This window comes from Somniosus microcephalus, chromosome 4 (genome assembly GCF_052327205.1).
Source record: "Somniosus microcephalus isolate GS21.2 chromosome 4, FLI_Smic_1.0, whole genome shotgun sequence".
NCBI lineage: Eukaryota > Metazoa > Chordata > Chondrichthyes > Squaliformes > Somniosidae > Somniosus > Somniosus microcephalus.
The window spans coordinates 924,293-949,708 of NC_140990.1; the positions used below are offsets into that span (position 1 = coordinate 924,293).

The 25,416-nt window shown below is 50.4% G+C and overlaps 1 protein-coding gene across 1 annotated transcript; it reads left to right on the forward strand.

The window, feature by feature from the left end:
* Positions 1-10,764: 10,764 nt before the first annotated feature.
* LOC147117948 (uncharacterized) lies at positions 10,765-14,674 on the forward strand. Its single transcript, XM_085984275.1, has one exon. The coding sequence runs from the start codon at positions 10,852-10,854 to the stop codon at positions 11,803-11,805; it is 954 nt and encodes a 317-aa protein (XP_085840401.1). The 5' UTR covers positions 10,765-10,851; the 3' UTR covers positions 11,806-14,674.
* Positions 14,675-25,416: the final 10,742 nt, after the last annotated feature.

Consider the following 25,416-nt stretch of genomic DNA (forward strand, 5'->3'; position numbering starts at 1 on the left):
CGGTTAATCCCGGGGATGAAGGGGTGGACATATGAGGAGAGGTTGCGTAGATTGGGACTCATTAGAGTTCAGAAGAATGAGAGGCAATCTTACTGAAACATATAAATTGTGAAGGGGCTTGATCGGGTGGATGCGGGGAGGATGTTCCCAATGATGGGTGAAACTAGAACTAGGGGACATAATCTTAGAATAAGGGGCTGCTCCTTCAAAACTGAGATGAGGAGAAACTTCTTCACTCAGAGGGTGGTAGGCCTGTGGAATTTGCTGCCCCAGAAAGCTGTGGAAGCTACATCATTAAATAAATTTAAAACAGAAATAGACAGTTTCCTAGAAGTAAAGGGAATTAGGGGTTACGGGGAGCGGGCAGGAATTTGGACATGAGGCGAGGTTCGGATTGGTCATGGCCCTGTGGGTGGCGGAGCGGGCCCAGGGGCTGTGTAGCCAGGTCCTGCTCCTATTTCTTGTGTTCTAATTCTGTGTTAGATTTCAGGAGATGGCTCTATTCACAGGGATTAGTGGAGACCTCGGGAACAGGCTGCCAGCTAGGAGTCCTTCAAGAGTAAATTGGGCCTGTTCCTGGCTGGGGTGGAGATCACCTTTTACAGAAGGTAAGTACTGCAGGAAATACAGGGACAGAGTGATCTCCTGGACGAGTTTCGATCGCCTAGATGGGTCGGAGAGGAATTTCCCAGATCTTTTCTCCCAAATTGGCCATTAGGTTTTTTATCTGGTTTTTCGCCTCTCCCGGGAGACCACATGGGTTCGGGCGGGATGGAGAGTGAAAGTAGATTTGAGGTTAGGATCAGATCAGCCATGATCTTATTGAATGGCGGAGCAGGCTCAAGGGGCCGATTGGCCTACTCCTGCTCCTATTTCTTATGTTCATTGAATGGGGAGGAACAGGATGGAGGGGCTCAATGGTTGCTGTTCCCATGTACATGTAGACATAGAAGATAGGAGTAGGCCATTCGGCCCCTCGAGCCTGCTCCGTCATTCAATGCGATCATGGCTGATTATCCAAATTCAGTACCCTGTCCCTGCCTTCTCCCCATATCCCTTGATCCCTTTAGCCTTAAGAAATATATCCAACTCCTTCTTGAATATAAGAACATAAGAAATAGGAGCAGGAGTAGGCCATACGGCCCCTCGGGCCTGCTCCGCCATTCAATAGGATCATGGCTGATCCGAATCGAGACTCACGTCCACTTCCCTGCCCTCTCCCTGTAACCCCTAATTCCCGTATCTGCCAGGAAACTGTCTTTCTCCGATTTAAATTTATTTAATGTTGCAGCTTCCGCAGCTCTCTGGGGTAGCAAATTCCATAGGTTTACTACCTTCTGAGTGAAAAAGTTTCTCCTCATCTCAGTTTTGAAAGGGCAGCCCCTTATTCTTAGATTATGCCCCCTAGTTCTAGTCTCACCTATCAGTGGAAACATCCTCACCGCATCCACCCGATCAAGCCCCCTCACAATCTTATATGTTTCGATAAGATCGCCTCTCATTCTTCTGAATTCCAATGAGTAGAGTCCCAACCTACTCAACCTTTCCTCATACAGCAACCCAATCATCTCCGGAATCAACCGAGTGAACCTTCTCTGAACCGCCTCGAGAGCAAGTATATATTTTCTTAAATATGGAAACCAAAACTGTACGCAGTATTCCAGGTGTGGCCTCACCAATACCCTGTATAACTGCAGCAAGACTTCCCTGTTTTTATACTCCATCCCCCTTGCAATAAAAGCCAAGATTCCATTGGCCTTCCTGATCACCTGCTGCACCTGCATACTAACTTTTTGTGTTTCATGCACCAGGACCCCCAGATCCCTTTGTACTGTAGCACTTTACAGTTTCTCTCCATTTAGATAATAACTTGCTCTTTGATTTTTTCTGCCAAAATGCATAACCTCACACTTTCCAACATTATATTGCATCTGCCAAATTTCTGCCCACACACTTAGCCTGTCTATGTCCTTTTGCAGGTTTTTTATGTCCTCCTCACTCACTGCTTTCCCTCCCATCTTTGTATTGTCGGCAAACTTGGATATGTTGCACTCGGTCCCTTCCTCCAAATCGTTAATATAGATTGTAAAGAGTTGGGGTCCCAGCACTGACCCCTGCGGAACACCACTAGTTACTGATTGCCAGCCCGAGAATGTACCATTTATCCCAACTCTTTGTTTTCTGTTAGATAGCCAATCTTCCACCCGTGCCAGTATATTACCCCCAATCCCGTGATTTCTTATCTTGATCAGTAATCTTTTGTGTGGAACCTTGTCAAATGCCTTTTGGAAGTCCAAATACACTACATCCACTGGTTCCCCTTTATCCACCCTGTATGTTGCATCCTCAAAGAATTCGAGCAAATTTGTCAAACATGACTTCCCCTTCATAAAACCATGCTGACTCTGTCCTATTAAATTATGTTTATCCAAATGCTCTGTTACTGTTTCCTTAATAATGGACACCAACATTTTGCCAACCACAGATGTTAGGCTAACTGGTCTATAGTTTCCAGCTTATTTAATGAATTGGCCTCTACTGCCTTCTGTGGTAGAGAATTCCACAGGTTCACCACTCTCTGGGTGAAGAAATTCCTCCTCATCTCTGTGAATCTTTATAAAGTGCTGGTTAGGCCACAACTGGAGTATTGCGTCCAGTTCTGGTCACCACACTTTAGGAAGGATGTGAAGGCCCTTGAGAGGGTGCAGAGGAGATTTACCAGAATGGTTCCGGGGATGGGGGATCTTAGTTACAAGGACAGGTTGGAGAAGCTGGATTTGTTTTCATTAGAGCAAAGGAGGTTGCGGGGTGATTTGATAGAGGTGTACAAGATTATGACGGGTTTGGATAGGCTAGACAGGGAAAGGCTGTTCCCACTAGTTGATGGTACAAGGACTAGGGGCGCACAGATTTAAGATTTTGGGCAAGAGATACAGGGGGGATGTGACCTGGAACTCGCTGCCGATGGAAGTGGTGGAAGCGGAGACACTCGGGGAGACTGGATAGGCACTTGAGGGAAATAAACTTGCAGGGCTACGGGGATAGAGCGGGGGAATGGGACTGACTGGATCGCTCTACAGAGAGCCGGCATGCACTCGATAGGCCAAATGGCCTCCTTCCGTGCCGTTATGACTCTGAACCCACAACTTTCCGACTCTGAGGGTCAGAGATAAGATGTTAAAATTTAACAAATGTTAAAAATCCACTTTCAACCCAGCCCTGCCACACCTACGCTGGCAGTAGAGGCCAATTTATTAAATAATATTCAAGAAGGAGTTGGATATATTTCTTAAGGCTAAAGGGATCAAGGGATATGGGGAGAAGGCAGGGACAGGGTACTGAATTTGGATGATCAGCCATGATCTCATTGAATGGCGGAGCAGGCTCGAGGGGCCGAATGGCCTACTCTTGCTCCTATCTTCTATGTTTCTATGTCCTAACTGGCTTACCCCTTATCCTTAGACTGTGACCCCTGGTTCTGGACACCCCGACCATCGGGAACATCCTTCCTGCATCTAGTCTGTCTAGTCCTGTTAGAATTTTATATGTTTCAATGAGCTCCCCTCTCATTCTTCTAAACTCCAGTGAGTACAAGCCCAATCGACCCAATCTCTCCTCATACGTCATTCCTGCCATCCCAGGTATCAGCCCAGTGAATCTTCGCTGCACTCCCTCCATGGCAAGAACATCCTTCCTCAGATAAGGCGACCAAAACTGCACACTATTCAGTGAAACCAGTCTCGTGACCTGACAAGTGTTTCGCTGACATAGAACCCTGGGGGGGCGGGGGGGTGGGGGGAACATGTTTCTGAGCAAAACGGTCCGAAGAGGAAGATCAGGTGAAGACAGTGGAAGCAGAGAGGTGACAGAAAACACTGGAGAAAGACAGGAGTGAACTCTGTAGCCTTGAGACACAGTGGGGCGTCTGCAGCAGCTATGGTTCGACTCCTGTGTTCTCATGCTCAATGACCCGAGGTAAACACAGGAACGATTATATAAAAAGAGTAGATCAGTTATCCGTCCCTTTGGGAGAACAGGGCCCAGCTCCATGTCTCAGTCGAGGTTCCCTCCCCTCGAGCCGTGAGGGTGTAATCACTGGCGGCTTGTGGGAGAGTAGGTGCCAGAGGACTGATGTCCAGCTAGGAATGTGATTCTTAGTTAAGTTCGGGGTGGATTTTGAACTAATAAAGTTATACACCCAACTGAAGTGTCTTTGTGAGTTTGTTGAATCGATTGACGTGCCATCTGGTGAGGACGATAACGTCAAATCAATCAGTGTAAAGAAAGAACATAAGAAATAGGAGCAGGAGTAGGCCACACGGCCCCTCGAGCCTACTCCGCCATTCAATGCGATCATGGCTGATCATCCAAATTCAGTACCCTGTCCTTGCTTTCTCCCCATGTCCCTTGATCCCCTTAGCCTTAAGAAATATATCTAACTCCTTTCTTGAATATATTTAATGAATTGACCTCTACTGCCTTCTGTGGTAGAGAATGCCACAGGTTCACCACTCTCTAGGTGAAGAAATTCCTCCTCATCTCAGTCCTAAATGGCTTACCCCTTATCCTTAGATTGTGACCCCTGGTTCTGGACTCACCCGCCATCGGGAACATCCTTCCTGCATCTAGTCTGTTTAGTCCTGTTAATAAGTTTCAATGAGATCCCCTCTCATTCTTCTAAACTCTAGCGAATATAAGCCCAATCGACCCAATCTCTCCTCATATGTCATTCCTGCCATCCCAGGTATCAGTCTGGTGAATCTTCGCTGCACTCTATGGCAAGAACATCCTTCCTCAGTTAAGGCGACCAAAACTGCACACAATACTCAAGATGTGGTCTCACCAAGGCCCTGTACAACTGCAGCAAGACATCCTTGTTCCTGTACTCAAACCCTCTCACTACGAAGGCCAACATACCATTTGCCTTCTTAACCGCCTGCTGCACCTGCATGCTTACCTTCAGCGACTGATGCACAAGGACACCCAGGTCTCGTTGCACTTCCTCTTCTCCCAATCTAGTGCCGTTCAGATAATAATCTGCCTTCCTGTTTTTGACACCAAAGTGGATAACCTCGCATTTATCCACATTATACTGCATCTGCCATGCTTCTGCCCAATCACCCAACCTGTCCAAATCATACTGGAGTTTCTCGGCATCCTCCTCACAGCACACACGCCCACCCAGCTTTGTGTCGTCTGCAAACTTGGAGATATTACATCTAGTTAACAGTCTCTTATGCGTGACTTTATCAAATGGCTTCTGGAAGGCCATATAAACAAAATCCACAGGCATTCCTCTGTCCGCTACTTTAGTCACCTCCTCAAAACATTCAAACAGCTTTGTCAGGCATGACCTACCTTTCACAAACCTTCCTTTAAGAAATACAATCAGAAAAAATGGTGGAAATACTCAGCAGGTCAGGCAGCATCTGTGGAGAGAGAAACTAGTGTTAGCCTTTCGTCAGAACTGGAAAAAGTTAGAGATGTAGCAGATTTTCAGCAAGTGCAGGGGCAGGGAAAGGGGGGAGAGGAGGAAAGAACAAAAAGGGAAGGTCTGTGATAGGGTGGAAGGCAGGAGAGATTAAATGACAAAAGGGATGATGGTGCAAGGTGAAAGGAGATGGTCCTTTAAGACGCTGCTTAAAACCTACCTCTTTGACCAAGCTTTTGGTCAACTGTCCCAATAGCTCCTTATGTGGCTCCGTGTTTTACTATGTTAAAAGGTGCTATATAAAGGCAAGCGGTTGTTGTTGTTGAATTCCCTATCTTATACTGGTGGCCTCGAGATTTGCTCTTCCCCACAAGTGGACACATTCTCTCTGTATCCACTCTATCAAAGCCTTTCAGAATTTTAAAGACCTCTATGAGGTCACCTCCTCAGCCTTCTCTTTTCAAGCAGACTGGAAAACTGCGAATGTAATGCCCTTATTTAAAAAGGGCAGTAGACAGAAGGCTGGAAACTATAGACCGGTTAGCCTAACATCTGTGGCAGGTAAAATATTGGAGTCCATTATTAAGGAGACAGTAACAGGACATTTGGATAATCATAATTTAATAGGACAAAGTCAGCATGGTTTTATGAAGGGGAAGTCATGTTTGACAAATTTGCTGGAGTTCTTTGAGGAAGTAACATGTAGTGTGGATAAAGGGGAACCAGTGGACGTAGTGTATTTAGACTTCCAAAAGGCATTTGACAAGGTGCCACACAAAAGATTATTGCTTAAGATAAAAAATCACGGGATTGGGGGTAATATTCTGGCATGGATAGAGGATTGGCTATCTAACAGAAGGCAGAGAGTTGGGATAAATGGTTCATTCTCGGACTGGCAATCAGTAACTAGTGGTGTTCCGCAGGGGTCAGTGCTGGGTCCCCAACTTTTTACAATCTATATTAACGATTTGGAGGAGGGGACCGAGTGTAACATATCAAAGTGTGCAGATGATACTAAGATGGGAGGGAAAGTAGTGAGTGAGGAGGACATAAAAAACCTGCAAGGGGACATAGACAGGCTAAGTAAGTGGGCAGAGATTTGGCAGATGGAATACAATACTGGAAAATGTGAGGTTATGCACTTTGGCAGGAAAAATCGTAGAGCAAGTTGTTATCTTAATGGTAAGAAACTGGAAAATACTGAAGTACAAAGGGATCTGGGGGTCCTGGTGCACGAAACTCAAAAGGTTAGTATGCAGGTGCAGCAAGTGATTAAGAAGGCCAATGGAATGTTGGCTTTCATTGCTAGGGGGATAAAATATAAAAATAGGGAGGTATTGCTTCAGTTGTACAAGGTATTGGTGAGACCGCACCTGGAATACTGCATACAGTTTTGGTGTCCATACTTAAGAAAAGACATACTTGCTCTCGAGTCAGTACAAAGAAGGTTCACTCGGTTAATCCCGGGGATGAGGGGATGGACATATGAGGAGAGGTTGAGTAGATTGGGACTCTACTCATTGGAGTTCAGAAGAATGAGAGGCGATCTTATTGAAACATATAAGATTGTGAAGGGGTTGGATCGGGTGGATGCTGGGAGGATGTTCCCGATGATGGGTGAAACTAGAACTAGGGGGCATAGTCTTAGAATAAGGGGCTGCTCTTTCAAAACTGAGATGAGGAGGAACTACTTCACTCAGAGGGTGGTAGGTCCATGGAATATGCTGCCCCAAAAAGCTGTAGAAGCTACATCATTACATAAATTTAAAACTGAAATAGACAGTTTCCTAGAAGTAAAGGGAATAAAGGGTTACGGGGAGCGGGCAGGAATTTGGACATGAGTCTAGGTTCGGATCGGTCATGGCCCTGTGGGTCGCGGAGCGGGCCCAGGGGCCGTGTAGCCTGATCCTGCTCCTATTTCGTGTGTCTAATTCTGTTAGATTCAGGAGATGGTTCTGTGATAGTGGATTGGCGGTTAGGATCAGATCAGCCATGATCTTATTGAATGGCGGAGCAGGCTCGAGGGGCCAATTGGCCTACTCCTGCTCCTATTTCTTATGTACTATGTTAAAAGGTGCTATATAAAGGCAAGCGGTTGTTGTTGTTGAATTCCCTATCTTATACTGGTGGCTTCTAGATTTGCTCTTCCCCACAAGTGGACACATTCTCTCTGTATCCACTCTATCAAAACCTTTCAGAATTTTAAAGACCTCTATCAGGTCACCCCTCAGCCTTCTCTTTTCAAGCCTGTTCATTCTTTCCTGATTGGGGCAGGTTTTTTTTAAATATTAGCTCGCGGGATGTGGGCGTCGCTGGCAAGGTCGGCATTTATTGCCCGTCCCTAACTGCCCTCGAGAAGGTGGCGGAGAGCCGCCTTCTCGAACCGCTGGGGTCCGTGAGGTGAAGGTAGTCCCACAATAGAAGTGGTTTGCTCGGCCATTTCAGTGGGGCAGTTAACGAGTCAACCACATTGCTGTGGGTCTGGAGTCACATATAGGCCAGACCGGGTAAGGACGTTAGATTTCCTTTCCTAAAGGGCATGAGTGAAACAGATGGGATTTTTACGACAATCCCATGGTTACCGCACCATACTAGCTTTTTATTCCAGATTTTTATTTCATGAACTGAATTTAAATTCCCCAGCTGCCGTGGTGGGATTCGCACTCGTCTTTCCGGATCATTAGTTCAGGCCTCTGGATTACGAACACAAAAGCAAGATATCGCGGATGCTGGAAATTCTGAAATAAAAACGGAAAATTGCTGGAAACACTCAGCAGGTCAGGCAGCATCTGTGGAGGGAGAGAAACAGAGTTAACGATTCAGGTCTGTGACCTTTCGTCAGAACTGGAAAAAGTTGGAGATGTCCTTGTGCACCAGTCGCTGAAGGGAAGCATGCAGGTGCAGCAGGCGGTTAAGAAGGCAAATGGTATGTTGGCCTTCGTAGCGAAAGGATTTGAGTACAGGAACAAGGATGTCTTGCTGCAGTTGTACAGGGCCTTGGTGAGACCACACCTTGAGTATTGTGTGCAGTTTTGGTCGCCTTATCTGAGGAAGGATGTTCTTGCCATGGAGGGAGCGCAGCGAAGATTCACCAGACTGATACCTGGGATGGCAGGAATGACGTATGAGGAGAGATTGGGTCGATTAGGCTTATATTCAATAGAGATTAGAAGAATGAGAGGGGATCTCATTGAAACTTATAAAATTCTAACAGGACTAGACAGACTAGATGCAGGATGTTCCCGATGGCGGGAGAGTCCAGAACCAGGGGCCACAGTCTAAGGATAAGGGGTAATCCATTTAGGACAGAGATGAGGAGGAATTTCTTCACCCAGAGAGTGGTGAACCTGTACAATTCTCTACCACAGAAGGCAGTTGAGGCCAATTCATTAAATATATTCAAGAAGGAGTTAGATATATTTCTTAAGGCTAAAGGGATATGGGGAGAAAGCAGGGACAGGGTACTGAATTTGGATGATCAGCCATGATCTCATTGAATGGCGGAGCAGGCTCGAGGGGCCGAATGGCCTACTCCTGCTACTATCTTCTATGTTTCTATGTATTAAATTCCATCTGCCACCTGTCTGCCCATTCTGCTAGCCTTTCCACGTCCTGCTGCAGTCGATTGGTATCATCCTCACTGTTTGCCACACCCCCAAGTTTGGTGTCATCGGCAAATTTAGAAATGCTACACTGCATTGCAATATCCAGGTCATTTATGTATGTTCTGCCCCTTTGCCAGATTCCAGCCCCAGCTCTGTGCTGACTGAGCTGCTCTCACCTGGGGACAGCGCGTCACAATCGGCCCCAGCGCACCTGAGCTGGAGAGGAGGCCCCGCCCCCTAGCCGCGCCGTCATTGATTGGAGGACCAGGCCGCCCAGTTCAGTCCTCCCACCTCCGCCCTCGTCCTATTGGTCAGAGCTACCGTCAGTCAGAGGCCCGGGCCGGCCTCCATCCACCTGAATGGGCCTCTGATGACGTCACAATCGGGCCCCAGCGCCGGAGGGGGGGAAGGTCCCGCCCCCTTACCGCGCCGCCATTGGTTGGAGGATCAGGCCGCCCAGTTCAGTCCATCCCAGCTCAGCCCTCTTCCTATTGGTCAGCGCTCCCGTCAGTCAGAGTCACATTGCTCCGGCTCACTCCGCCACCCCCCCCCCGCGCGATTCAATCCGCTCCATTCGGCGTCCGTGGAGGTCCCGTCCGCCCGACTCTCAGGTATTGGTTTTTCTCGTATTTTTCTTTATAATCTCGCTCTCCGCTCCCGCCCCCGCCCCTCACCTCGATTTAAATCGCTTCCCAAACACTTGACTTTACCCCGGCCGCTGATTCCGCCTCTTCCCCGGGCCCGGCCTTCCGTCTGCTGCCCGGAGGCCCCGCGCAGGCGCACTGGCAGACTGGTGGTAAGGAGCCGAATGAGCATGCGCGGCCCCGCCTCTCCACATTTAAAGGGACACCCACCTCAACCACATTCAAAGGGACACCCACCCCCTCCACATTTAAAGGGACTCCCTCCCCTCCACATTTAAAGGGACTCCCTCCCCTTCACATTTAAAGGGACACCCACCCCCTCCATATTTAAAGGGACTCCCTCCCCCTTCTCGTGTGTTCTTCAGATTAAAGGGACAGTGACAATTCACCCGGCCACCGCACTTTAGCAAGGATGTGAAAGACCTTGAGAGCCAGCCAATGGCTCAGTTGGGAGCACCCTCGTCTCTGAATCAGAAAGTTGTGGGTTCACAGTCCCCACTCCAGGGACTTGAGCACATAAACCTAGGCTGACACTCCACGGCAGTGCCGAAGGAGTGTCGCTCTGTCGGAGGGGCGGTACTGAGGGAGTGCTGCACTTTCAGAGGGGCAGTACTGAGGGAGTGCTGCACTGTGGGAGGAGCAGTACTGAGGGAGCGCTGCACTGTGGGAGGGGCAATACTGAGGGAGCGCTGCACTGTCGGAGGGGCAGTACTGAGGGAGCGCTGCACTGTCGGAGGGGCAGTACTGAGGGAGCGCCGCACTGTCGGAGGGTAGGTACTGAGGGAGTGCCGCACTGTCGGAGGGCTGTCTTTCGGATGAGACGTTCAGGTGGACATAAACGATCCCACTATTTCGAAGAAGTGCAGGAGAGTTATCCCCGGTGTCCTGGCCATTATTTATCATGCAAATTGGCTGCAGTGTTTCCCACATTACAACAGCGACTACACTTCAAAAAGTACTTCATTGGCTGTAAAACCGTTGGTCGTGAAAGGCGCTGTATAAAGGCCAGTCTTTCTTTATTTTCTCTCCTGTATTTACATTAATTACTTATATAAACCTCTTTTACTGTCTCTTGCAAGGGGAGGAATTGCAGACGGGCAGCTTAACGCAAACTTCACACGAAGATCTGACAGAGTCACTCGATTCATCAGGACCTGAATATCATCGACATATGGAAGCGGAAAGCAGCAATCAGAGTGCGGGTAAACTGCACACGTGTCTTGTGTGTGGGCGTGGATTCAACCGAAGGTTAAGCCTGGGGAGGCACAAGTGTAACCAAAGCGAGGAGAGTCCGTGCAAATGTCGGGAATGTGGGAAGGGATTCAGTTGCCTTTCCGAGCTGGAGACTCATCAACGCAGTCACTCTGTGAAATGGCCGTTCACCTGCTCCGTGTGCAGGAAGGGATTCACTCAACAATCCGCCCTGCTGAGACACCGGCGAGTTCACACCGGGGAGAAGCCGTTCGCCTGCTCTCACTGTGAAAAGAGGTTTAACCAGTCTTGCCACCTGTTGATACACGAGCGTGTTCACACCAATGAGAGACCTTTTCAGTGCTCCGACTGCGAGAAGGGCTTCAGAAGATCCAGTGACCTGATACAGCACCAGCGAATTCACACCGGGGAGAGGCCGTTCACCTGCTCCGTGTGTGGGAAGGGATTCACTCTCTCCTACAACCTGCTGAGACACCAGCTGCTCCACACTGACGAGAGGCCGTTCACCTGCTCCGAGTGCGGGAAAGGATTCGCTCGTCCCTTCTCTCTGCGGGAACACCAGCTGGTTCACACTGACGAGAAGCCATTCACCTGCTCCGAGTGCGGGAAAGGATTCACTCGTCACACCTCTCTGCGGGAACACCAGCTGGTTCACACTGACGAGAGGCTGTTTAAATGTTCCGAGTGCGACAAGGGTTTCAAATGCTCCAAGGGCCTGAAGAAGCATCGACGCATCCACACCGGGGAGAGGCCGTTCAGCTGCTCTCACTGCGGGAAGAGGTTTACGCACTCATCCAATCTTCGGAAACACCAGTTCACCCACGCCGGGAAGAGGCCGTTCCCCTGCTCAGTGTGTGACAAGGGATTCACCAGTCCATCTCACCTGCTGAGACACCAGCGAGTCCACACCTGAGCGCACTGGTCCCATTTTGCTGTTAATCACATGAAGGACTGTTCTGTGTTAATAATGGCAATTACGGGGTTGGGGGGCGGCGGGTTGGTTTGAAGATGCTGATAATAACCCCAATAACTAGGCTGGAGCTTAAGAGGTGTCAGCCTCGGCTCAGTGGGCGACACTCTCACCTCTAGAGTCAGAAGGTCGTGGGTTTGAGTCCCACTCTGGAGACTTGAGCACGTAATCTAGGCTGACACTCCAGGGCAGTACTGAGGGAGAGCTGCTCTGTCAGAGGTGCCACCTTTCGGATGCGACGTTAAACCGCTGCCCCGTCTGCCCTCTCAGGTGGGTGTAAAAGATCCCGTGGCTGCTATTTTGAAAAACGGAAGCGACATAGGATCTCGACTCAGAAGATCAGGAAGTAGACTAAGGAGCTAAGGAATAACAAGGGGCAGAAAACGCTGGTAGGAGTAGTATATAGGCCCCCTAACCATAGCTAAACCATTAGACAGAATATTAATCAAGAAATAGTAGGAGCTTGCAACAAAAGTCATGCAATAATCTTGGGGGACTTTAATCTTCACATATAAAATTCTGTCAGGCCTGGACAGACTAGATGCAGGAAGGATGTTCCCGATGGCCGGGGAGTCCAGAACCAGGGGTCACAGCCTAAGGATAAGGGGTAAGCCATTTAGGACAGAGATGAGGAGGAATTTCTTCACCCAGAGAGTGGTGAACCTGTGGAATTCTCTACCACAGAAGGCAGTGGAGGCCAATTCATTAAATATATTCAAGAAGGAGTTAGATATATTTCTTAAGGCTAAAGGGATATGGGGAGAAGGCAGGGACAGGGTACTGAATTTGGATGATCAGCCATGATCTCATTGAATGGCGGAGCTGACTCGAGGGGCCGAATGGCCTACTCCTGCTCCTATCTTCTATGTTTCTATAGAATGGACAAATCAAATTGGCAAAGGAGGATGAGTTCATGGGATGCATTTGGGACAGTTTCCGAAAACAATATGTCATGGAGCCAACCAGGGAACAGGCTATTTTAGATCATGTGGTGTGTAATGAAACAGAGTTAATTAGCAATCTCATAGTAAAGGATCCTCTGGGGCAGAGTGATCATAATATGATAAAATTAACGTAAAATTCTGAGAGGCACTTGCCTCAGTCCAAAACTAGAGACTTAAACTTAAATAAAGCCTATTACATAGGTATGAGGGGCAAGTTGGCCAAGGTAGATTGGAAAAATAGATTAAAAGGTATAGCGGTAGATAAGCAGTGGCTAGCATTTAAAGAAATATTTCATAATTGTCAACAAAAATACATTCCATTGTGAAACAAAAACTCCACGGGAAAAGGGATCCAACCGTGGCTAACTAAAGAAGTTAAGGATAGCATTAGATTGAAAGAAGAAGCTTATAATGTTGCAAAGAATAATATTAAGCCTGAGGATTGGGAGAGTTTCAGAAACCAGTAAAGGTTGACCAAAAAATTGATACAAAGGGAAAAAATAGAATGAGAGAAAACTAGTAAGAAATATAAAAGCAGATTGTAAGAGTTTCTACAAGTATGTAAAAAGGAAAAGAGTTGCAAAAGTAAACGTTGGTTCTTTAGAGGATGAGACAGGAGAAATTATTATGGGCAATAAGAAAATAGCAGAAACGTTAAACAAATGTCTTCACAGTAGAAGACAGAAAAAGCATACCAAAAATGGTGGGGAACCAAGGGTGTAATGAGGGTGAGGAACTTAACGTAATTAATATAAGTAGAGAAAAGGTACAAGGAAAACTAATGGGACTAAAAGCCGACAAATCCCCTGGACCTGACGGCCTACATCCTAGGGTTGTAAAAGAGGTGGCTGAAGAGATGCATTGGTTTTGATCTTCCAAAATTCCCGAGATTGTAGAACGGTCCCAGCGGATTGGAAGGTCGCAAATGTAACACCGTTATGCAAGGAAGGTGGGAGAGGAAAAGCAGGGAACTACAGGCCAGTTAGCGTGACATCAGTGTAGGATAGGGTGTACCTGTAGGATTTAGTAAACATTATTAAGATTCGATAAGCATTCTAATATAACTAATGGGGGGGCCCGGCGTTGCCAGGGCATTTTTGGGCCGCGCGGTTTACGGCCGGGCGCTGCCGCTCCCCCGCCCACTCTGTGTCTCGGGCCGAGCGGTTGTGAGGCCCGGCCCGAGTGACCCCAACTCGCCTCCCGCTCCCGGAGCCGCAATGTGGGGGTTTGTTGCGCTGGTGCTGTCGCTGTGGGGATTTAAAAAATGGCGGCGAAGTTTGGGGAGGCTGCAGGATTAGGCCCGCCCACACACGGAATGAAACGCCCCCGGTGACGCACTGATTGGTCAACCATCAGGTCACTGTAGTGTAGGATTGGTCAACCATCACATCAGTCAACGCTATCCCCTGTACGATTGGTCAACCATCACGTCACTCAACGCTAATGAGCGGTAGGATTGGTCAACCGCTAATGAGCGGATATTGTCCTTTTTTTGAACGTTTTTTGTATACTGTCCGAACAATTTTTGTCTGACCAAAAAGTAAAGATGCCTATGACACTCCCCTAATCATAACCTTTCTTTTGATATAACATATGTGTAGGTACGCTCTATAACTTTTGAGTGTATAGCGGACATACATACAGACAGACAGACTCGTTTATATATACACTAGCTGAAGTGCCCGGCGGTGCCGAGGGTTTTTTGAGGGCATGTTATTGTTGGAAGAGAGAGAGAGAGCGCGACTGGGGGGAAACATAGAAGATAGGAGTATGTCATTCGGCCCTTCGAGCCTGCTCCGCCATTCAATGAGATCATGGCTGATCTCAATGAGAGCGACTGGGGGGAAGAGAGAGAGAGCGAGAGACTGGGGGGAAAGAGAGAGAGCGAGAGACTGGGGGGAAGAGAGAGAGCGAGAGACTGGGGGGAAGAGAGAGAGCAAGACACTGGGGGGAAGAGAGAGAGCGAGAGACTGGGGGAGAAGAGAGAGAGAGAGACTCGGGGGAGAAGAGAGAGAGAGACTCGGGGGAGAAGAGAGAGAGAGAGACTCGGGGGAGAAGAGAGAGAGACAGAGACTGGGGGGAGAAGAGAGACAGAGGGACTGGGGGGAGAGAGACGGGGAGAGAGAGAGAGAGAATGGGGGAGAAGAGAGAGAGAGAGAGACTGGGGGGAGAAGAGAGAGAGACTGGGGGGAGAAGAGAGAGAGAGAGGCGGGGGGGGGAGAGAGAGACTGGGGGGAGAGAGAGAGAGAGGGGGGAGAGAGAGAGGGGGGAGAGGGGGGAGAGAGAGATAGGGGGGAGAGAGAGAGGGGGGAGAGAGGGGGAGAGAGAGAGGGGGGGAGAGAGAGAGGGGGAGAGAGAGAGGGGGGAGGGAGGGGGCAGGGAGAGAGGGGGAGGGAGGGGGCAGGGAGAGAGGGGGAGGGAGGGGGCGGAGGGAGGGGGCAGGGAGAGGGGGAGGGGGAGGGGCAGGGAGAGAGGGGCAGGGAGAGAGGGGGAGGGAGGGGGCAGACAGAGGGGGAGGGAGGGGGCAGACAGAGGGGGAGTGTGGTAAAGCACTTTTATCGTTCACTATCGTTACACTATGGTTATCACTGTGTATATCGTTACACTATGGTTATCACTGTTTACAATGTTGTGTCACTACACAAGGTCACCTCTTGTCACGCTGTTATACCTGGGCTGACCACAGCTGACTCCGCCCATGGCTCCGCCTGCTTGCCCAGGTATAAAGGTGGTCGACTGGCTGGTATTCCTCCTTGTTGGACCCGATCGCCCACGAGGGTGGGCTCTGTTATTTAGCCAATAAAAACCTATAGTTACTATCTTAACTCGTCGCTTTTCATTGGATGAATTGATAGGTATATCAATTTTATTGGCTAAATTTTGAAATGAGTGGATCGGAGCAGCAAAACGACCAGCCAAACGGCCAGCTACAACAGCCACAGCAGCCGGCCTGGCTGCGAGCCCTCCACCCGCCGTACCTGGATCTAAACCCACAGGCAGCGAACTCAGCCCTCGACTTCAAACACTGGCTGAGCTGTTTCGAATCCTACCTGGGAGAATCCGGTGTGCCTCTGGGATCCAAACTAAGAGTTCTGACCGCCCAAGTGAGCCCTAAAGTATTTGCATTCATCCAGGACCTTACTACATACGAGGACGCCCTCAACCTGCTGAAAGAGCAGTACCGGAGCCCGGTAAACTCTATGTATGCCAGACATCTCCTAAGATCCCGCTCGCAACAGCCAGGAGAGTCTGTAGATGAATTTTTATGGGCGCTACAAACACTCGGCAGGGACTGTGACTTTAAAGCTGTAACGGCTGCAGAAAATACTGAAGGGAATATCCGCGATGCCTTCGTGAAAGGCCTTCGGGCCGACTGCTCACGGCAAAGACTGCTCGAATCAAAGGGCCTCGACCTGAACACAACTGCAGCCCTCGCTCGCTCTCTGGAAGTGGCCCATCGGGACCTCGAGGCGTACTCCAGGTACTGTGCTGCGTGACCCTGGGACTCCGGCCCGACCCCGGCCGCAATACCCCTCGCACCGCCGCCTCTGGGACCTACCTCAGTGTCGGCGTCCCAGAACCGATCGGGACCGCCACCCCCGGTACCGGCTGCGACATCGGAGCCCCGCGATCGGGCCGCCGGCTGCTTCTTCTGTGGGCAGGGGAAACACCCGAGGACGCGCTGCCCTGCAAGAAACGCGACTTGCTCCGATTGCCACAAGAAAGGCCACTTCGCGAAGGCCTGCAGGGGGAAAGCCACAGACGCCAGCAGTGCCTCATGCGAGTTGTGGGGCAGCCATCTTTCATCAAGGCCACAGATGCCAGTATCCCCTCGTGTGAGTCGTGGGGGCGGCCATCTTTGATCAAGGCCACCGACGCCAGCAATGCCTCGTGAATTGTGGGGGCGGCCATCTTCTCCGCCATTTTATTCAACGTTGTGGGCGCCGACATTTTGCCCACCACACTCGACCGCCACCTTGTCTCCAGACCCGACCACCGCCTCACCCGCAGACTACAGCAGCTCGCTCAGCCATACACTAGCCTCCGTCACACTGGACCAAGCTCGCCCGCATCACCTGTCCAAGTCCATGATGGACATCAAAGTAAACGGCCACGCCAGGACCTGCCTGTTCGACAGCGGAAGCACGGAGAGTTTCATCCATCCAGACACGGTGAGCCACTACTCCCTCACTGTCCAGCCAACGTGCAACCGGATCTCGATGGCGTCGAGGTCCCATTCTACAGACATCAGCGGCTACTGTGCTGTGACCCTGTCGGTTAGGGGCACGGAGTATAAAAATTTTAAACTCCTCGTCCTCCCCCAGCTCTGCGCTGCCGTCCTACTAGGGCTGGACTTCCAATCCCACCTTCAAAGTGTCACTTTGGCATACGGTGGACCCCTCCCTCCACTCACAGTCGACAACCAGCAGCCTTTAAACCGCCCACCGCGTACCACCTGCGGCCTATCCACCCTCAAGGTCCCGCCCCCCTCCCTGTTCGCTAACCTCACCCGCGACTGTAAACCCGTCGCCACCAAGAGCAGGCGGTACAGCGCCGGGGACAGAGCTTTTATTAGCTCTGAGGTGCAGCGTCTCCTGAAGGAGGGCATCATCGAGAGGAGCAACAGCCCCTGGCGTGCCCAGGTCGTAGTCGTTAAGACCGGCAATAAAAACCGCCTGGTCATCGACTACAGCCAAACCATAAACCGGTACACCCAGCTGGACGCATACCCCCTTCCCCGCATATCTGATATGGTCAATCAGATTGCACAGTACCGGGTATTCTCCACCATCGACCTTAAGTCGGCCTATCACCAACTCCCTATCCGCCCAGAGGACAGCCAGTATACCGCCTTCGAGGCGAATGGCCACCTCCACCACTTCCTTAGGGTTCCCTTTTGGCGTCACCAACGGGGTTTCGGTCTTCCAAAGGGAGATGGACCGGATGGTTGACCAGAACGGGCTGCAGGCCACGTTCCCTTATTTAGATAACGTCACCATCTGCGGCCGCGACCGGCAGGACCACGATGTTAATCTGGAGAAATTCCTCCGTACGGCCGAACGGCTGAACCTCACTTACAATAAGGAGAAATGTGTGTTTAACACCTCGCGTCTCGCCATCCTCGGCTGCGTAGTAGAGAACGGAGTCATCGGCCCCGACCCCGAAAGAATGCGCCCCCCTCATGGAGCTTCCCCTCCCCCACTGTCCAAAGGCGCTGAAGAGAACCCTGGGGCTCTTCGCCTACTATGCCCAATGGGTGCCGAATTATGCGGACAAAGCCAGACCCCTCATGAAGTCAACCTCCTTCCCCCTGACGGCAGAAGCGTGCGCAGCCTTCTCCCTCATAAAGGGGAGACATTGCTAAGGCCACAATGCACGCGGTGGATGAGTCCATCCCCTTTCCAAGTGGAGAGCGATGCATCCGACTTCGCCCTAGCAGCAACCCTTAACCAGGCGGGGAGACCTGTGGCCTTCTTCTCAAGGACCCTCCAAGGGCCCTGAGATCCGACACTCTTCGGTCGAGAAGGAGGCCCAGGCGATCGTGGAGGCAGTAAGACGCTGGAGGCACTACCTGGCAGGCAAACGATTTACCCTCCTCACCGACCAGCGTTCGGTCGCTTTTATGTTTAATAACAAGCTGAGGGGCAAAATCAAGAACGACAAGATCTTGAGGTGGAGAATCGAGCTCTCCACCTATGATTATGATATCTTGTACCGGCCGGGTAAACTGAACGAACCCCCAGATGCTCTATCACGAAGTACATGCGCCAATTCACAAATTGATAGACTGCAGACCCTCCACAACGACCTCTGCCACCCTGGGGTCACCAGACTTTACCACTTCATTAAGGCCCGCAACCTGCCCTACTCCATCGAGGAGGTCAGGACCATGACCAGGAACTGCCAAACCTGTGCCGAATGCAAACCGCATTTCTTTAGGCCGGACAGAGCAAGCCTGATCAAGGCCACCCGCCTCATCGAGCGCTTGAGCATTGATTTTAAGGGGCCCCTCCCGTCCTCTGACCGTAATGTGTACTTCCTCAACATCATTGATGAGTACTCCCGTTTCCCCTTTGCCTTCCCCTGCCCAGACATGACCAGTACCACGGTCATCAAATGCCTGAACGACCTCTTCGCCTTGTTCGGGTTCCCGAACTATATACATAGCGACCGGGGCTCATCCTTCATGAGCGAGGAACTTCGCCAGTTCCTACTAGCGAGAGGCATTGCTGCAAGCAGGACCACCAGCTACAACCCCCGAGGGAACGGCCAGGTGGAAAGAGAGAACGCGACTGTCTGGAAGGCCGTTCTCTTAGCCTTAAAGTCTAAGGGCCTGCCAACCTCTCGCTGGCAGGAAGTCCTCCCAGCAGCGCTGCATTCCATCCGGTCACTGCTTTGCACGGCCATTAACGCCACCCCCATGAACGAATGTTTGTTTTCCCCAGGAAGTCGACTACGGGAACCTCGCTACCAACATGGCTGACTTCTCCGGGGCCCGTCTTGCTGCGAAAGCACATGAGGGCCCATAAAATGGACCCCCTGGTCGAGAGGGTGGACCTCCTGCATGCCAAACCCCAGTACGCCTATGTGGCATACCCAGACGGGCGGGAGGACACAGTCTCCTTACGAGACCTTGCACCCTCGGGCACCCCTGAGACACCACCGTTACCCCCCACCCACCCAAATCCAGCCCAGGTAGATGGCATGCCGGAACCCCACGAGCCTTCGCCGACCACGCAGACACCAGCATTAACATCGGATACTGCATCACCGCCGCCGCTGCTGCGCCGATCAGAAAGACTTACGAGGCCTCCGGACAGACTGACATACCCAAACTGGTAGTACACTTCACCCCGCCGGACTCAATCTAAACAAGGGGTGAATGTGGTAAACCACTTTTATCGTTCACTATCGTTACACGATGGTTATCACTGTTTATATCGTTACACTATGGTTATCACTGTTTACACTGTTGTGTCACTACACAAGGTCACCTCTTGTCACGCTGTTATACCTGGGCTGACCACAGCTGACTCCGCCCATGGCTCCGCCTGCTTGCCCAGGTATAAAGGTGGTCGACTGGCTGGTATTCCTCCTTGTTGGACCCAATCGCCCACGAGGGTGGGCTCTGTTATTTAGCCAATAAAAACTTATAGTTACTATCTTAACTCGTCGCTTTTCATTGGATGAATTGATAGGTATATCAGGGAGGGAGGGGGCAGACAGAGAGGGGGAGGGAGCGGGCAGACAGAGAGGGGGGAGGGAGGGGGCAGACAGAGAGGGGGAGGGAGGGGGCAGACAGAGAGGGGGAGGGAGGGGGCAGACAGAGAGGGGGAGGGAGGGGGGCAGACAGAGGGGGAGGGAGGGGGCAGAGAGGGGGAGGGAGGGAGCAGACAGTGAGGGGGAGGGAGGGGGCAGAGAGAGAGGGGGAGGGAGGGGAGGGAGGGGAGGGGGGTAGGGAGGGGGGAGAGAGAGGGAGAGGGGGAGGGAGGGAGGGGGGAGAGAGTGGTAGAGAGAGGGTGAGGCAGGTGGGAGAGGGGGAGAGAGAGAGAGGGTGAGGCAGGGGGGAGAGGAGAGGGGAGGAGGGAGGAAAGGGGGGAGGGGAGGGGGGAGGAGAGAGACACAGAGGGAAGGAGAGAGGACAAGTGGCCCGCGGCCGCAAATGGAGCCAAGCCACGGGAACGGGCGTGAGCCGGCTTGAGGCTGTGAGAGACAGCCGGGCCCAGTTGCCGGGGTAACCCATCCCGCCCTCCCGAGCCCTGCCCTCCCGAGCCCCGGACCCCGCCCGAGCCGGCTTCAAGACCACCGATTGCGGCTGGGTCTGCGCTGGAGCCAAGCCCCGGGAACGGGAGTGAGCCGGCTTGAGGCTGTGATTGAGGGCCGGGCCTGATTGCCGGAGTAACCCTTCCCCCCCTTCCCGCCCTCCCGAGCCCCGCCCTCCCGAGCACCGGCCCCCCCCGCCCGAGCCGGCTTCAAGACCGCCGATTGCGGCTGGGCCTGCGAGCCCGCGCGGGGAAGAGTGAGAGACGCCGCCGCTCATCAGCGCCTCAGAGCCCGCCGGTGAGCGACCTAGCGCGTGAGGCCCGGTCGGACTCAGGTCGCCGCGCGCGGCCGACGTTGACGCGCGTGCTCCGGGCCGACGTTGACGCGCGTGCTGACTCCTGGCCTGCCTGCCTTTAGTAAGATGGCAGCGATGGCTACGCTTGCCAAATTCCCATGCCGCCAGCCTTTAGAAAGATGGCGATCGCGGGCCGCTTGTTGAGCGGGACGGGAGGTGCCTAGCTCGGGCGTGGCTGGGCAACAGAGGCCCAAGCTTCGAGGCCTGCAATAACGGTGAAAGGTAGGAAAATTATAGAGGTTAGAGAAAAGATTTACAAACTAATTAACTTTTTTAAAAAAAAATTTGTGTTTTAAAAGCAACTTTTGTTTTTGCTGGATATCTAGATTTCAAAAGAAACACGCAGAAAGTGGGAAAAAGGAAGGAAGAGTTAGGAATCAAGATGGCGGCCACTCACCTCAGATCAGAAGGATTAGGCCAGCCCACACACGCACCGATTGGTCAACCGTCAGGTCACTGAACTGTAGGATTGGTCAATCGTCACGTCACTCAATTCTCGGATGGCCCGCCCGCACAAGCAATGAACCTGCCCCCGTGACGCAGCGATTGGTCAAACGTCGTGTCGCTCGACCATACGATTGGTCAACCTTCACATCACTCAGTGCTAATGAGCGGATAATGAGTGGAATTTTGAACGTTTTTTTGGATACCGTCGGCACAATTTTTGTCTGACCAAAAAGCAAATATGCTTATGACCATTCCGGAATCATAAGCTTTCTTTTGATATAACACATGTGTAGGTACGCTCTATAACTTATGAGTGTATAGAGTACATACAGACAGACGGAAGGACAGACAGAGACAGAAGAGCTATTATATATGTATATAGATAGATAGAATATATAGATAGATATGTGAAATTGTATGTTAAGATCCTAAAATCCTGTATAAAATGGAGAATGGCCGAGAGCAAAGCAGGATGGGATTATGCCAACCTGACTAAAAACCTCTGTTTAAAATTACTGAAGTAATGGAATGTTGTGCTAAGTTTATGGAGATGAGGAATTCAGCAATATTATGCTTAAAGAGATAAAAACTAGAGAGATAGATAAGAGTTGGAGACGTCCTTCATTGGTCCAGCTATCGGATGGACAGACTGTTTTGTCAACATTCTAGGAAGTGTTCTGTGAAAAGTGAAGATCTGTGATAAGGGTACTTTGTAATGCATGGAGAAAAAGTCAGAAGGATCAAACAAGGTCATAAGATGGGTAACGAGGGAGCAAGACTTTTTACCAGGTGTTAGAGGGTTAATTACTGCCACGTAGGCAAAACGAGAGGGAAAAGGGTATAAAGATACAGGTTTTGAACATCGAAAGCGCGCGCCGTGTAACCAGAGATTGATAGGAGCTTCGGTCAAAAGAACACAGCAAGATCCCAAGGAAGCGCACATGGGTCAACGGAACACAGCAACATACATCAGGAGACTTGCGCCGCGCTCACTCGGAAGGAACGCCGGGGTTTGAATGAACAGACTGTGACTATCTTCTTGTTAAGTACTACTTCTTTGTACCGGATGTTTAATATTATTATATATATATAAAATTAAAAGGATCCGTCTGTCTGTCTGTATGTCTGGGCATCACTCAAGTTATAGAGCGTACCTGCACATATCACACACAGAATCACACAGAAACCCCACAGTGCAGATAGAGGCCATTTCGGCCCATCGAGCCTGCACCGACACATATCCCACCCGATCCCCGTATTTAATCCCCCTAACACTAAGGGACAATTTATCATAGCCAATAAACCTAACCCGCACATCTTTGGACATATGTTATATCAAAAGAAAGGTTATGATTAGGAGAGTGTCACAGGCATATTTACTTTTTGGTCAGACAAAAATTGTTCGGACAGTGTACAAAAAATGGACAAAATCCGCTCATTAGCGGTTGACCAATCCTACTGCTCATTAGCGTTGAGTGACGTGACGGTTGACCAATCCTACACTTGAGTGACGTGATGGTTGACCAATCGGTGCGTCACGGGGGGCGTTTCATTGCGTGTGTGGGCGGGCCTAATCCTGCAGCCTCCTGAAACGTCGCTGCCATTTTTTTAATGCCGACATAGAAACATAGAAGATAGGAGCAGGAGTAGGCCATTCGGCCCTTCGAGCCTGCTCCGCCATTCAATGAGATCATGGCTGATTATCCAAATTCAGTACCCTGTCCCTGCCTTCTCCCCATACCCCTTGATCCCTTTAGCCTCAAGAAATATATCCACTCTTTCTTGAATATATTTAATGAACTGGCCTCCACCGCCCTCTGTGGCAGAGAATTCCACAGGTTCACCACTCTCTGGGTGAAGAAATTCCTCCTCATTTCAGTCCTAAATGGCTTACCCCTTATCCTTAGACTATGACCCCTGGTTCTGGACTCCCCGGCCATCTGAAACATCCTTCCTGCATCCAGTCTGTCCAGACCTGACAGAATTTTATAGGTTTCGATGAGATCCCCTCTCAGTCTTCTAAACTCCAGCGAGTATAAGCCCAATCGACACAATCTCTCCTCGTACGTCATTCCTGCCATCCCAGGTATCAGCCTGGTGACTCTTCGCTGCACTCCCTCCATGGCAAGAAAGTCCTTCCTCAGGTAAGTTGACCAAAACTGCACACAATACTCAAGGTGCGGTCTCACCAAGGCCCTGTACAACTGTAGCAAGACATCCTTGTTCCTGTACTCGAACCCTCTTGCTACGAAGGCCAACATACCATTTGCCTTCTTAACCGCCTGCTGCACCTGCATGCTTACCTTCAGCGACTGGTGCACAATAACACCCAGGTCTCTTTGCACCTCCCCTTCTCCCAATCTATTGCCATTCAAATAATAATCTGCCTTCCTGTTTTTGCCACCAAAGTGGATAACCTCACATTTATCCACATTTCAGTGCATTTGCCATGTTTTTGCCCAATCACCCAACCTGTCCAAATCGTACTGGAGTTTCACGACATCGTCCTCACAGCTTACCCTCCCACCCAGCTTTGTGTCGTCTGCAAATTTGGAGATATTACATCCAATTCCCTCGTCCAGATCATTAATATATATTGTGAACAGCTGGGGTCTGAGGACCGATCCTTGCGGTACCCCACTAGTCACTGCCTGCCACTCAGAAAACGACCCATTTATTCCAACTCTTTGCTTTCTGTCCGCCAACAGTTCTCTATCCAAGTCAATACCTTGCCCCCAATCCCATGTGCCTTAATTTTGCACGCTAATCTCTTATGTGGGACCTTATCGAAAGCCTTCTGAAAGTCCAAATACACCACATCCACTGGTTCTCCCTTATCTATTTTACCAGTTACATCCTCAAAAAATTCCAGTAGATTAGTCAAGCATGATTTACCTTTTGTAAATCTATGTTGACTTTGTCCGATCCTGTCACAGCTTTCCAAGTGCTGTGCTATTACATCTTTTATAATAGGCTCTAGCATTTTCCCCACTACCGATGTCAGGCTTACCGGTAAGCGGGCCGGGCCGGGAGGGAGAGTCCGGGCGGGGCGGGGACCGGCTCACTACTCGGGCTCTGCGGGATGGAGCGGCTGGTCCCGGGGTGGGGAACCTGACACCCCCAATCACAACCCACCCCCCCAACCAATCCCCCCCCAATCACAAACCCCCATCACAACCCACCGTTCAAAAACCTGATGGTTGACCAATCCTACGGGGGAATCCGCTCATTAGCGTTGATTGACTTGATGGTTGACCAATCCTATGGGGTGGACGGGGCCTAATCCTTCAAACTGCCGTTTTACAAAAAAGCCTTGGCAACGCCGGGCCCCCCAGCTAGTGCTTAATAAACCTGTTTTAATGATACACAATATACCTGTACACAGAGTGGTTTTTGTAGTCACGGACACATTATTAGAAGAGCTTTTGAAAGCTACATCAGTCATCGGGAAAATGCTGGAATCCATTGTTAAGGAAGTGGTACCAAGTCACTTAGAAAATCATAACATGATTAGGCAGAGTCAACATGGTTTTATGAAAAGGAAATTGTGTTTGAAAAATTTATTAGAATTTTTTGAGGATGCAACTAGCAGGGTAGATAGAGGGGAAGCAGTGGATGTAGTACACAGTATTTGGATTTCCAAAAGGCTTTCGATAAGGTGCCACATAAAAGGTTATTACGCAAGATCAGGGCTCATGGGGTTGGGGGTAATACAGTAGCATGGATAGAGGATTGGTTAAAGGACTGAAAACAGAGAGTAGGGATAAACGGATCTTTTTCAGGTTGGCAGGCTGTATCTAGTGGGGTGCCGCATGGATCAGTGTTGGGGCCTCAGCTATTTACAATCTATATCAATGACCTAGATGAAGGGACCGAGTGTAATGTATCCAAGTTTGCTGATGATACAAAGCTAGGTGGGACAGTAAGCTGTGAGGAGCCTTTGGACCTTCTGCCAATCACCTTAAATCTGTGTCCTCTGGTTCTCGAGCCTTCCGCCAATGGGAACAGTTTCTCTCTATCTACTCTGTCCAGAGCACCTCACGA